This window comes from Babylonia areolata, chromosome 20 (assembly GCF_041734735.1).
Source record: "Babylonia areolata isolate BAREFJ2019XMU chromosome 20, ASM4173473v1, whole genome shotgun sequence".
Lineage (NCBI taxonomy): Eukaryota > Metazoa > Mollusca > Gastropoda > Neogastropoda > Buccinidae > Babylonia > Babylonia areolata.
In genome coordinates this window covers 29518318-29532838 of record NC_134895.1, presented here as the reverse complement: position 1 = coordinate 29532838, position 14521 = coordinate 29518318, and the positions used below count along the sequence as shown (strand labels likewise).

At 46.2% G+C, this 14521-nt stretch overlaps 1 protein-coding gene across 2 annotated transcripts in view; it reads left to right on the top strand.

Annotated features, from left to right (window-relative positions):
- The window catches only part of LOC143294853 (apolipoprotein B-100-like), a 143440-nt gene that overhangs the window by 6811 nt on the left and 122108 nt on the right, over positions 1-14521 (top strand). For both annotated transcript variants that reach the window (XM_076606358.1, XM_076606359.1), the window contains exons 5-6: positions 9436-9598; positions 10099-10275. In XM_076606358.1, coding sequence (XP_076462473.1) covers positions 9436-9598; positions 10099-10275 — 340 coding nt within the window. The remainder of the gene's footprint in view (positions 1-9435; positions 9599-10098; positions 10276-14521) is intronic.

The window sequence follows — 14521 nt, the reverse complement described above, 5'->3', positions numbered from 1 at the left end:
GGGTTGAAGCACAATTTGGAACCAAAGGAATTAATCAAGACCAAACAAAATACGACTACACTGTCAGCGCATCAACACAGCAGAAGAAGTACAGTCAATTCTTACCAACCCACCAACTGATGACAAGTACAACACATTGAAGAATGCTCTTATCAAGACTTTTGACAAATCTCAACACCAGAAAGACGCTGAACTCCTCAATCTCAATGGACTTGGTGACAAACGCCCTGCTGCTCTCTTGCGGAAGATCAACGCCCTCAATGACGACCCCCAAACACTAAAACGTGCATTGTTCCTGGCAAACCTTCCATCTGACATTCGAAGCATTTTACCAGGACACAACATCACAGACACAGACACACTTGCCGAGGCAGCAGACCGCATCTGGGAGTCACGTACTGCCGGTGTACAACAGGTCTCCATGGCACCATCAGAAACACACAACACAAACATGAAACTGCTTTCTGATCAGAATGTGGTTGCACCACCATTGGAAAAGGCTGTGGCTTTCAAAAAGAAAAGCGACGCTCTGCTCCTTCACAGTGTAGCACAATCAGTTCGTCTTCCATGTGCTTCTACCACCAGCGATTTGGACCAGATGCCCGCCGCTGTCAGCCTGGCTGCAAATTCGCATCACTACTTTCCAGAGCAAGCAACCAAGGTGCATCATCCCAGGGAAATGCCAGTGCCGGCCGTTAAACGTGTTTGCGGCCAGCGTTTCCAGTTCCAACATGTATTCAGTTTATGATCGACGCACTGGCCAGTCTTTCTTGATTGACACTGGCGCTGACGTGTCAGTTTATCCAGCCTCTCCACAGGACCGCAAGACCAGTCCACCTTCCATACCCCACTCTGCTGCTAATGGAACTTTCATTAAAACCTGGGGCAAACGCAACATCCCCTTGGAAATTAAGCCCAATCATGTGTACACACACGAGTTTCATCTCGCTGATGTTACTCGCCCCATTCTTGGTGCTGATTTCTTCATTGCTCATGAACTTATCATCGACCTTAAGGGCAAGCGCCCCCTGTCCCTTGACAATGCCTCTGTTTTCCTCAAAAGCACTGATTCCTCCATGACCCTTGCAGGTCTATCACTTCATCCACACAACGAGTACTCTGACCTTCTCCATCAGTTCCCAGAGTTACTCACTCCACGTTTTGACTCTACCATCAATAAACATGGTGTGGAACATCACATCATTACACATGGACCGCCAGTCCATGCTCGTGCTCGACGCATGAGTCCAGAAAAACTGACTGCTGCAAAAGCTGAATTCTTGAAGATGGAACAGATGGGCATCACACGTCGGTCAAACTCACCGTGGTCTTCACCCCTCCATGTGGTTCCCAAAGCAGGGGACCAATGACGACCCTGTGGTGACTACAGACAACTGAATGCTGCTACCAAAGATGATCGCTATCCTTTGCCTCGTATCCAAGATTTCAACAATATCCTCACAGGATGCAAAATCTTCTCCAAGATTGATTTGGTCAGGGGCTACCATCAAATTCCTATGGCACCATCTTCTGTTGCAAAAACAGCCATCATCACACCTTTCGGACTCTGGGAGTTCATTCGCATGCCCTTCGGCCTCAAGAATGCTGCTCAGGCATTCCAGCGACTGATGGATGGCATCCTTCGGGGCATACCATTCACCTTTGTCTACATTGATGACATTCTTGTGGCCAGTCACAAACACAAAGAACACCTCAAACACCTCAGTCAACTTTTCCAGCTACTTTCCGCTAATGGACTGGTTATCAACAAAGCTAAGTGTGTCTTTGGTGTTTGTGAGCTGGATTTCCTTGGCCACCACGTCACTGCTCAGGGAATACGTCCACTTCCAGACCGAGTGGGCGCTCTTCAAGACTGCACTTCCCCCACTGATCGCTCAGCTCTTCGAAGGTTCCTTGGAATGATGAACTACTATCATCGTTTCATTCCACGTGTTGCCGACATTCTAGCCCCACTCCACGCTCAGGCAAGTGGTAAAGAACAAACTATTCAGTGGTCTGAGCCTTGTCAAACTGCGTTTGAAAAAGCCAAGGAAGCTCTGAAAGAAGCTGTGCTTCTACATCATCCTTATCTAGATGCACCTACAAGCCTGACAGTCGACGCTTCCAACACAGCTTTGGGTGCCCAGCTTGAACAGAAACAGGGTCAGTCCTGGGTACCTCTCGCTTTCTTCTCTCGAAAATTTTCTGAAACAGAGAAGAAATACAGCACCTTCGATCGTGAACTTCTGGCAGCCTACAGCACGATCAAACATTTCAGGAACTTTCTGGAGGGACAACCTTTCACACTGTACACTGACCACAAGCCACTAGTGTCTGCACTCAGGAGTCAAACTGAACGCTCTCCTCGACAAACCAGCCACCTCTCCAACATAGCTGAGTTCACCACTGACATCCAGTACATCGCTGGCAAGTTCAGTGTCGTAGCTGATGCCTTTTCACGCTTCAGCATCAACTCCAACTCTGAGGAACAGAGCTGTTTCTCCATTAGCAGCTTCAGTCAACTTGCTTAAGACCAAGTCCAGTCTGGTGAGATGGATTTCTTTCGAACACCTACCACTGGCCTCAAACTTCAAGACATCCAGTTTGGTACATCAACTGTGCTGTGTGATACATCCACTGGTGTCACACGCCCAGTTTTGCCAACTTCCTGGACTCGCCCAGTTTTTGATCAAATCCATGGACTCTTACATGCAGGTCCACGCCCCACACAACAAGCCACCACCCAACGCTTTGTGTGGCATGGCATGAAGCGCGACATCCGCAAATGGTGCAAGGAATGCCATCCCTGTCAGTCCTCCAAGATTCATCGACACACACGGGCACCACTGGTGGAACACCCACCTCCAACTGTCAGGTTTTGCAGTCTTCATGTGGGCCTTGTAGGTCAGTCAAGGTATGACCTACCTGTTCACCATCATCGACCGCTTCACCAGGTGGGCAGAAGCCATTCCTCTTCCTGACGCCCATGCCTCTACTTGTGCTACTGCTCTTGTACATCACTGGATTGCCAGGTTTGGTGTTCCTGGGGACATTACCTCTGACCGAGGAAAACAGTTCACCTCAGTGCTCTGGGCTGAGTGCAACAAACTTTTGGGCGTCGAAGTTCACACAACCACAGCCTACCATCCACAGGCAAATGGCATGGTTGAACGTTTCCACCGTCAACTGAAGGCAGCACTCAAGGCACGTACTACCACCCCTGACTGATTTCATGAACTGCCCTTGGCCCTTTTGGGGATACGTTCTTCATGGCGGGTGGACCCTGGTTGTTCCCCTGCTGAACTCGTCTATGGCTCAACTCTTCACCTTCCAGGTGAATTTTTTCAACCATTGGATGCACGCACCATGGAACCAGACTCGATGTTCGTCAAACATCTGCAACAAACCATGCGTACTGTGCTACCACCAGCTCCAACATACCATGGAAAGCAGCCTGTCTACGTTCCTTCAAACCTTGCCGCCACTGGGTTCGTGTATGTCAGACACGATGCCCACTGCCACCCACTCCAACGACCCTATGACGGCCCATACCGCATCATGGACACTGATGACAAGTTGTACACACTTGACATCAAGGGTCGCACAGAGAAGGTGTCTGTGGACCGTCTCAAAGCTGCTTTTGTCACACCACCCTTCACTTCAGAGCGCAAGACTGTGGTTTCCCTTGGTACTGACGTTTCACCCTCATCACCAAAGACAACATCCTCTGCAGCAGAGTCTGCAGAACCATCCAACAAACCATCATCATCTCCTACCAGAGATCATCCTCCAGTCGCAGCACGTTCAGGGCGCATTTCACGCCTGCCACCAAGATTTCGATGACTCTGAATTCAGTTTTGTTGTTTTCAAGATTGTCAAACATTTCGCTACGTAGTTGTACTCCGCTGGGAAGGGAGTAGTGTAGCGACTCGCGGAACTTACGTCATTCGAGTTTCTTTTGATAGTTATCTTCCTTGTCTGTTGTTAGGGTTAGGAGTTTTTTCCCTTGTTGTTATCTTGAGGAACGTTTTTGTTACTTCGTCGATCTTTTCTGAGATATATTAAATCTCACAAACTTACCAAGTCTGTGTCTACAAATTATTGTCATCCTAAACTATCAAAAATTTTACAAGAACAACAAATAAATACCCTAAATACGATGGTTCTTAAACTCCATCACACAAACACAGTTTCAGTTTCAGTAGCTTAAGGAGGCGTCACTGCGTTCGGACAAATCCATACACACTACACCACATCTGCCAAGCAGATGCCTGACCAGCAGCGTAACCCAACACGCTTAGTCAGGCCTTGAGAAAAAGAAAAAAAGGGTGAATAAATAATAGATACATACATAAAAAAATTACTACTACCACTACAAATAATATGTATAAGGCGCAAAAACTTGATGAAGTACATAAATAAATAAATAAACAAATAAATAATTATTATATAAAAAAGTAGTAGTAGTAATAATAATAATAATAATAATAATAATAAAGAAATTAAAAAAAAAAAACAATGATGATAGATAAGCAAATAAATGTAAAACATGGAGACACACATTCACACATACACCCACATATGCATAACAGATATGGCACCAAACATGCAGTTTCACAGATATGAAAACACAGTCAAATACACATAAACGTACATGAGCCCCAACACACACACACACACACACACACACACACATATTACCCTGCACCTCCTCTACCCCCCTCCTCCACACACTCATTTCTAGGCTACGTATCGCAGCTTCCACGGCACACACACACACACACACACACACACACACACACACACACAGATGAACACTTACCTGTACAAGCACACACACATACGCCCATATCCCCCACCCCCAACCCCACACACATATATACAAAGACACACACACACACACACACACACACATCCGCACGTTCCAATATTCCGTTGCTCACACAGTGTAGGCACGCATACACACACATACCTCATCCTCTACCCTTGATGCCAAGAACGTGGCGTCTAGTGTGTTGCTCAGTCTATTGTATTTGGAAAAGCCCACAGAGACTCTGTTCCGTTTTGAAGAAATTTGCGCAATGTTGGTTTGGAAATGATGCCGATATTTGTTTGATTTGCAAAGCTTCGTGCTCTACCTTTCATGCTAGACTTACGGCCGCTCCCACTCTGTTTGAGGCGATCGATGGTGTGATGGCCTTGTACCTGTTCTTTTTGATATTCTTTGGCTTTTCTGAGGATTTCCGATTTTCCTAGATGTAGGCCACTCGTTGTTGTTGCGTTACCAGCAAATCTGTCAGCTCGCTCATTTCCCTTAACACCTGCATGTCCCGGGCAGTATGACCATGTGAGTTTTTTAATCTGCAAGTTGCGCATTGTCTTATGCCACTCTGGGCTTCCCATTCCATTTTCAATTTTCTGTATGAGGTTCATTGAGTCGGTTAGAATCATGGCATGTTGGTTTCCGGGCATATGGATGGACGATAGCCACTGGAGGGCTTGTGTCACAGCTTCAACTGCCATCGTTAGGCTGGAGGTTGTGACTTTGTAGGCAGCATTCTCTTCCCTAATTGTTTTCCATTTTGTTTTGCAGTGAATCCCCAACCAGATTGGTCCTTGGTGACTGAGCCATCTGTGTACAATATGATGTCCTCTTCTTTACTGTTTTCTTCTATGAGTAGCTTCACTTCCACATCAGTTTTGCAAAACTGTGGGTGAAATGGCTGCGTTGAATAGATGGTTGAGGTTTTCGGGGTTTTTCATCCATTCTTTTGTTTCTTTCAGGTCTTGTGGTCGGCCTACTAGTTGGATTGTGTCTTCTGCTTGCCCCATCCATGATCTTCCTCGTCCTAGGCGGCTGCCTTTTGGTTCTTTGACTGCGTCATGCAGTGGGTTTTGAGGGTTTTCTAATGCTTTGAAGTAGGTCTTAACCTGTTCTAACTTGTTTCTGGCCTGCACTTTAGGAAGGTCAAGCAGGTATCGCATGGTTTCCGTGGGCGTGTCTTTTGTTGTTCCAAGGATCAGCCTCATAGCTTCATTTTGAACTCTTTCTAATTTTAGGAGGTTGCTTTGAGATGGTGTTCTTAGCCCAAGTCCGTAGTCGATCACACTGAGGACGAGTGATTGGTATAGCAGGAAGAGGTGGCGTTGTTCAATACCTTTGGTTGCCATTGCTTTTAAGACTGAAAGGCCCTTTTTGCATTTGAGAACAGTATTTTCCGTATGTTTTCTGAAGGTCAACATCCTGTCGAACTGTATTCCTAGGTAGCATAGGCATTCGGTTTTCTCGATCTGAATCCCGTCGAATGACACAGGTGGTGGTGATTTGCTCGCGGTTCTGTTGTTGAGGGTGCACAGCAACGTTTGGGCTTTCACTGGATTGATGGAAGATCCTGTGTCTTTGCACCATTGAGCAATATTGTTTAGTTGTTTCTGGACGGCTTTAGTTCTTTCCTGAGCATCTTTCGAAGTTTTGAAGACCAGGCCATCATCTGCAAGAGTAAGCACCCGAGCTATTCCATTGTTGTTTAAGTCTGCAAGGCCCTTCGTGTAGACATTGTAAAGGACAGGAGAGAGCGGAGACCCTTGTGGTAGTCCCATGGATAGTTTAAAAGGTGCAGACATCCAATCTCCGAGGCGTAAGACGACGGTTCTTTCCTGAAGCGCTGCTGCTATCCATCTTGTCAGTGTCAAACTTACTCCATACCTTAGTAGCAGCTTCATGAGGTGCGAAAACTGGACTTTATTGTAGGCATCTTCAAGGTCGATTGCTACTGCTAGTGTTTCTTCTTTTCTTTGAAATCCTTCATACACCTCATATGCAAAAGCAGCTGCATTTTCCCATGTGGACTTGCCTGTTCTGTAACCACCTTGATTTGAAGGGAGAATGTGCCTATGTTCAAGATCCCTTGCAAGTTTCCTGGCTATCATGCGCTCCATGAGCTTTCCAGCAATGTTTTGCATGGTTAGAATCTGGTAGCCGCTTACCTGACGATGGTCCTTTCCTGGTTTTGGTATGGGTTTTAAGAAGCAGTGTGTCCAGTCCTCCGGCATATGTCCATTGTGGAAACTGTTTTGATACAGATTGAAACGTTTGCTTCTGTCTTCTTCCGATAGCTCCTTGATGTCCGAGTAGCGAACTTTGGGCCAAGAGCCGATTCTTTCTTGCATTTAGCTATTGCTTCGTTAGGTCATCTATTGTCAAGTCATCATCCGGTCCAGTCTGCATAAGGGTTTGTTTTAACTCCTCAACATATTTCTTTTTTTCATCTAAGTTTCTTTGATCGCTCCTTCTCCGGACAAAGATATTGAAACAAAAATGAAAGAAAAAACTAAACAGTTTGAAGTCATTGCTCAAGAGGCCAAAAATGACAAGTGGAAACAGTTTTGCGAGGCACTCAGTTATGACACAACTTTGACAGAGATCTGGCAATTTTATCATCGCATGGAAGGGAAAACGTGCACAACAACCCCAGACAAGAGAGGCAAGAAAAAAAAATCTAATCTAATCTTTAAAATGTGTTCTGTATTTCTTATTATAAAGCTTCGGGTTTAAAAAAAAAAAAAGAAAAAAAAAAAGTCCTAACCAGATTCGGACCCCGCGTGATCGGGTGAGAAGAAACCGTCTTACCCATTACACTATCGTGGCTCCTTAACTGACGCTCTAAAATTTAGTATTTGAACATACTTTTTTTAAAGGGCGATAAATCAATTGCGGTATTCGCAGTGAGAACGCTGTTTAAATCATATTATTCTGGTGTATCTTGGGCACTCAAAAAATCTTTAAGGGCAATAATAAAAAAAAATTCTTTTTAAGTCGCGGTAAAGGAGACGTGGCTATCGCTGCAATCACACTTAGCCGTTTTTTCTAGATCTAGATAGATGTACAAGTTTAGTTACACCCGCCGGGAATGTACTGAGTACGACACGGTCGATTCAATTTCTCTTATGTTCATTCTAGTTTTATAGTTTTAAAGTTGATATGAAAATTCAGTATTTTGTTAAACTAGTAACATGTAGAGCCAAGTACAAGTACTTCTAAACATCGTAAGAAGTGAAAAGGACTTCATTTTGAGAAAAGTCAAGACTGGAATTTTTTTCGTTTCATCGTGATCAATTCAAGGGTATTATTAACTCGCATGGTTTACAATTTTTAACTGTGAATTCCGACTGATTCTGTGGATTTTTTAATGGCAGTTTGGGGCATAATCCAGTAAGTGATGAGGCGTTCACAAATCTTTCTCAGAATAAATATTTAACGGTCTCCTTCTCCAACTTTCCATCACATGTTATCGTGTATTGTCCATTGGATATAGGATTGAATGGGCAGGTTAACAACTTGAAACAAAATGGCGTCGTTGGCGTTCGCGAAGAATATGAGCAGGCGCTTTGAATGTGTATAAATATGTGTACGTAATTGATTTTTGCCCATGACCTTCAGGGCTCAACCAGTATATCTGTAAAGTCCACTCGTCATATTGATTTTAGTATTTTCCGAAAAAGACCACTTGGGCGAATGAACATAGTGAAAGCCCTGTACACTGAGAGTGAAACACAAGCTTTTTATGTATTGTGTATAATTTCAAAACGTTATGTTTAAGATGAGAAAGATCAGTTTAAAGCAAATTAAGTCCCATAGCATTAATTACAGATTAATTTCCCTTTTTTACTATCTGCACCAAAACGTTTGCAAAATAAATAAAACTTCCATGCTTCGCAAAAGAAGTTTCTGTTTGAACAAAAAATGATTATAATGACTACTCATGTTGTTGTGTCAGAATATCAGATCAAAGTGCCAAGTTTAGAGAATACAGAAAATATAAATATAATAGTAAATGCAGCTTGCATATAATTTGGCTTCTTTTTTAAATTTTTTTGTGCCCATCCCAGAGGTGCAATATTGTTTTAAACAAGATGACTGGAAAGAACTGAATTTTTCCTATTTTTATGCCTAATTTGGTTTCAACTGACAAAGTATTTGCAGAGAAAATGTCAATGTTAAAGTTTACCACAGACACACAGACACAGACACAGACACACACACACACACACACACACACACACAGACAACCGAACACCGGGTTAAAACATAGACTCACTTTGTTTACACTTGTGAGTCAAAAAAGGATCCACCCTGCTCAAACGTTTCATACAACAAACACAAACCTAAGATAAGATAAACCTGAGACGAGCAATCACAGTAAAAATGTGTATATATGTATTCAAGAAGCATTTACATACAAGGGTGTAAAATGACTGAGATAAGAGTAAAATTACAGGATACTACGAGTAAAAGGGGTAAAAATCAGCAGTCTTTCAACTGTTCTGACCATGCCCCCTCCCTTTCAGATATGAACTCTTATAATCATTGACATTAGTTGATTTTTGGATAAATATAACATTTTGTCTTAAAAAAAAGTTTGACTTGACTTGCAGATACGAGGTGTACGTACAGATGGACCGAGGTAGTGTGCTGGAACAGCGGCTGTTGGTGGACGAGAGAGAGCCGGTGTACATCCTCAACATCAAGCGGGCCATCATTTCCCAGATGCAGCTGCCCATACTCCCCTGGAAACAGTACGATAAGCCGCTTCTGCTGGTGAGGAGGGGTTCTGAGACGGGTGGAGGCGGTTGGAGAAAGAGATTGGATGAGAGTAATATCTGCGGACGGGAAGGGTGTTGCTCCTTTGCTCTGTATGTACGCGTGGTTGAGGGGTGTGTGTGTGTCTGTGTGTGTGTGTTGTGTGTGTGTGTGTGTTTTCATTGATTTGATTGTATTTGAATAAATGATCTTCACATGTCCGATAGTAAAGTTATGCTTTTTTTATAATGCGGGTTTCTGATGTTTTCCCATGTTTTGTGAGGACAGGGTGAAGACCAAGCTTACTGTGCTCAGTCCATTTTCATCTATAAAAGACAACACCAAAACGCCTAACGCACTCCAATTCTCTCTCTCTCTCTCATTCACACAAACACACACACACACACACACACACACACACACACACACACACACACATGCCGTGCCATTTCTTTTCTCCACATCTTTTTATTTCAACAAAGAACCCTCTATCCTGTGTACGTAATTTACGTGTGCAGCACGACCATTTCGGGACGTGCCCCACAGAGGTAAGCCTGGAAGGTCAGTCCAAGAGCCTGAAGACCCGGCGTGACATCAGCCAGTGCTCGCTGACCCAGCTCTTCGGCCGGCAGCTGCACCCCATGTCCTTCGCCAAGCAGTTCGAGATTCATGTGCTTCAGAGGCCCATCAGCGAGGTTACTTCTTTTCCTCCTCCTGTGAAAATATGTAGGCTTATATGGATGGCCGTGTGAGTATGAGCATGCATAATCCCGCCGAGTTAGTCGATGTGTGTGTGTGTGTGTGTGTGTGTGTGTGTGTGTGTGTGTGTGTGTGAATTGAATAGATCTTAAAAAACAACAAAAAACAAAAAAACAACAACAACAGAATAGCATAGAATGATTTTAATGTCTTGACACATTAAGGTTTATGAAACACAAGTGATGGAGTCTCCTGTCGGACCGACGGATGAGCAGGCAGGCAGGCTTATCTGTCGGTGTGTGTCCTCATATGGGAGAAGAGGCCGATTCTGGATGCACAGCACTTCCCAAAGGTGTTGCAAGGGAAAACGTCTCCAGAAGTTGAGCCCTGCTTCCTTCGCTCACGCTTCTCCTTAATGGCCAGCGTTCTCTTGTTTACAAACGTCTTTATGCCACTAGAGCACAGCATCCTCCAGCGAGAGCGGTCAAGGGCATCAGTTTCCCAAGAAGCGATGTCTATGTCACAGGCTTTGAGGTTTGTCTTCACGGTGTCCTTGATTATGAAGCGCTTGCAGGGTCTTCCAATTTCGCGGTGGCCTTCCTTCAGCTGGCCATACAGTAGCATCTTCGGGATCCTGCTGTCTGTCATGTGGACAACGTGTCCTGTCCAGCGTAGCTGGCACTGGATCAACAGGCTTTCGATGCTGGGCAGGCCGCTCCTCTCTAGGACCTTGAGGTTGGAGACCCTGTCTTGCCACTTTATGCCGAGGATCTTTCGTAGGCACCTCTGGTGAAACTGCTCAAGTTGTTGAGTGTGACGGTGATACGCCGTCCATGTTTCACATCAGTACAACAAGGTGGTCAGCACAACAGCTCTCTAGGTTTTGATTTTAGTGCTGAGCCTGATGCCTTTGTTGTTCCACAGCCTGTTGTTGAGTCTGCCAAAGGCGGAGCTGGCCTTGGCGATGCGCAGCGTCACTTCTATGTCAAGGGCTCTGTTGCTGCATAGGGTGCTGCCCAGGTAGTAAAACTTGTAGACTGACTTGATCTCTGTGTCATCGATCTTGATTGCAGGTGGGGGGGAGGCATTGGCGTTCTGTGAGCTAGCTGGTTGTTACATGGACTTGGTCTTGCTGAGGCTGATGGTCGGTCCAAAGCGCCTACAGGAGGTTGAGAACCTGTCTATAATGAATTGCATGTCCTCATGGGTGTGTGCAGCAAGGGCACAGTCATCAGCAATGAGGAACTCTCTCAACAGTGCCGCAAACACCTGGCGTGGAGTCACCGCAAGTTGAAAAGTTTGCCATCTTTGCGAAACTGAATGTAGATGCCCCGGTCACAGTCTTGGAAGGTGTCAATCAGCATGGCAGAGAAGAGAATGGAGAACAGTGTGGGTGCCAGGACGCAACCCTGTTTCACTCCATTTACCACAGGAAACGGATCCGACATGTCAGTATTTTCCTGTACTCTCACCTGCATGCCATCGTGAAACGACGCAATCAGCTGGATTAGGCTCTCTGGGCAGCCTAACTTTAGGAGGATCTTCCACAGACCACGGCGGTTCACTGTGTTGAAGGCCTTAGTCAGGTCTACAAAGACCATGTGGAGCTCCTTGTTCTGCTCACGGCACTTCTCTTGCATCTGGTGTACGGCAAACACCATGTCACATGTTCCCCTGCCTGAGCGGAAGCCACACTGTGCTTCAGGGATGACTGTGTTGGAGACATGGTCAACCAGTCTGTTCAGTATGATGCGGGTGAAGATCTTGCCGGCGATGCAGAGAAGAGAGATTCCACGGTGGTTATCGCAGGATGTTTTGTCTCCCTTCCGTTTGTAAATGTGGACAATTGAAGCATCCTTGAAATCCTGGGGGACCTCCCCTCTCTCCCAGATAGACTGGAACAGGGTGGTCAGCTTGTCTGTCAGCACCTCGCCTCCATACTTGTAGATGTCAGCCTGGATTCCATCCGCTCCTGGTCCTTTTCCTGACGTTGTCAGCTTCAGGGCCTTCAGGGTCTTGGCCTTGGTGGGAGGGGCAGCTAGCGAGTCATTGACTGGTAGCTGTGGGAGGGCTGCAATTACATCGTCAGATACGGACGAGTCCCTGTTGAGGAGGGTGTTGAAGTGCTCTTTCCAGCGGACAAGGATGTCTTTCTTGTCTGTCAGGAGGGTGGTCTGATCCAAGGCTCGGACAGGGGTTGATCCTGTGACTCTCGGCCCATACACAGCTCGGAGACCATCAAGGAAGGTCTTCATGTCATGAGCATCAGCAGCGGACTGAAGCTCTTCGGCCTTTCTCTCCCACCAGGCGTTCTTCATCTCACGCAGCCTCTTCTGTACGAGTTGCATGGTTTGCAAGAACTGGTCTGTCTTCCTTTGGCAGTCTTTATCGGAAATGTGATCCTGATGCTGTATATGGAGTGTGTTCAGGAGCTTGGAGATTCCAGAGTCGTTCTCGTCAAACCAGTCTTTGTGGCTCCTCTGTACAAAGCCGAGTGTGTCAGCTGCTGCTGTGTGCACAGCATCTCTAAAGGTGCTCCAAACCTCTTCTACATCAGTCGATGCAGGAATTTCTTGGAGAGCTGCTTGGATTTGCTGCTGCAGCACGTCCTTGGTGATAGGGAGGTGGTGGATGCTCAGCTTCCTAGGGGGTTTGCATGCAAGTCTGATGTTCATCATGCTGCGTACCAGGCGATGGTCCGACGAACAGACTGCTCCTCTCATTCAGCATGTAATGAAAACATCACCTCTGTCCCTCTGCTGGACAATCACATAGTCCAGCATGTGCCACTGCTTGGAGCAGGGGTGCATCCATGTGTTCTTGTACTTGTCCGCTTGTTGGAAGAGGGTGTTGGTGATGGTCAGTCCATGCTGCACGCAGAGCGAGAGCAGAAGCAGTCCGTTGGAGTTGCACTTGCCAGTGCCGTGCTGTCCTAGGACTTTTGGCCATGAGGAGAATTCCACGCTGACACGGGGATTGAAATCCCCAAGGATGATCAGCCTGTCCTTTCTGTCTACTGCTGAAATGGTGCGGCTGAGCTCCTCGTAGAAAGCTTCTTTGATGTCATCAGGGTTGGTCATCGTCGGGGCATAGCAGCTGATGACTGTGGCGAAGCGGTCCTTGGACAGCTTCAGATGCAGAGTCGTCAGCCTATCGTTTATCCCATGTGGAAGACTGTCAAGCTGTCGTGCAAGTTTGATTTGTATGGCAAAACCCATGCCTGAAGTTTCACCAGCAAACCTGGTTTCGCTCAGGGCTGCTATGTCCACCTGGTAGTGATCAAGCATTCTAGCAATGAGTGCTGTGTGCCTTTCTGGTCTGTCGTCTCTGTCTAAAAGGGTGCAAACATTCCAGGCACTCAGTCAGGGCATGACTCCTGGTTCTTTTCTTCTGTTGTTTTCGACCGCTAGTGTTAGATGTCCAAGTAGGTGCGGTTTCCTACTGGGTACTAGGTGAGGCAGGCTTTGTTTAGGGATCCTTTTATCTCCCCTTCCACATGTGGGGAGAGCAGTGCTGTCCCTGAAAAGGGCTGCTCTGATGCTGTGGGAGGATATGGGCGCCGCATCTGCCCCAGTCTACCACTTCTCCATCGCCGCAGGGCTTGGGAATACTGGGTGTTGTAGGGCTGACATTAGCCTGGTTGCCTGACCAGCAAAGGTGACTTTTTTTTTTTAGTGAAGAGGAGTTTTGCAGTCCCTTCCCCACTCGCCTACCGACGCTCAGAGTCCCACAGGTGCAGATACTGCCACGTGTAGAACGGCCTCGGCAGGTTTAGGTTTTTTTCTTCGGAAGTTCCGTCTCCAAGGAAGACTTCCAGCCAAGGATAAGAGCTCCCCCTGCCCTTTGGTCATCCTCTTCCGCCTTCACAGCCGTTGGGAAAGGTTTCCTCCTCCGCTTGATCTGTCGTTGGGAGACTTTACATGCGGCAGGTAGTACTGGGTTACATGATACCTGTAGCAAGGGCTATGCCATGTCCCCTGACACAAGTACTTTGGTGAATAAAGAACCCTCTGACCATTGTGTGTGTGTGTGTGTGTGTGTGTGTGTGTGTGTGTGTGTGTTAGGGTTCGTGTGCTTGTGTGTATTGCATTGGGCCAGGGGAAGATTTCTTTGTCGGGCCTTCATGTCCATGAGACTGCTAATTGTTGCATGTGTGTTATGCATTTCATGTGTGTGTGTGTGTGTGTGTGTGTGTGTGTGTGTGCATTTTACACAGTCATACCAAAAGTAGGTTTTCAGTCT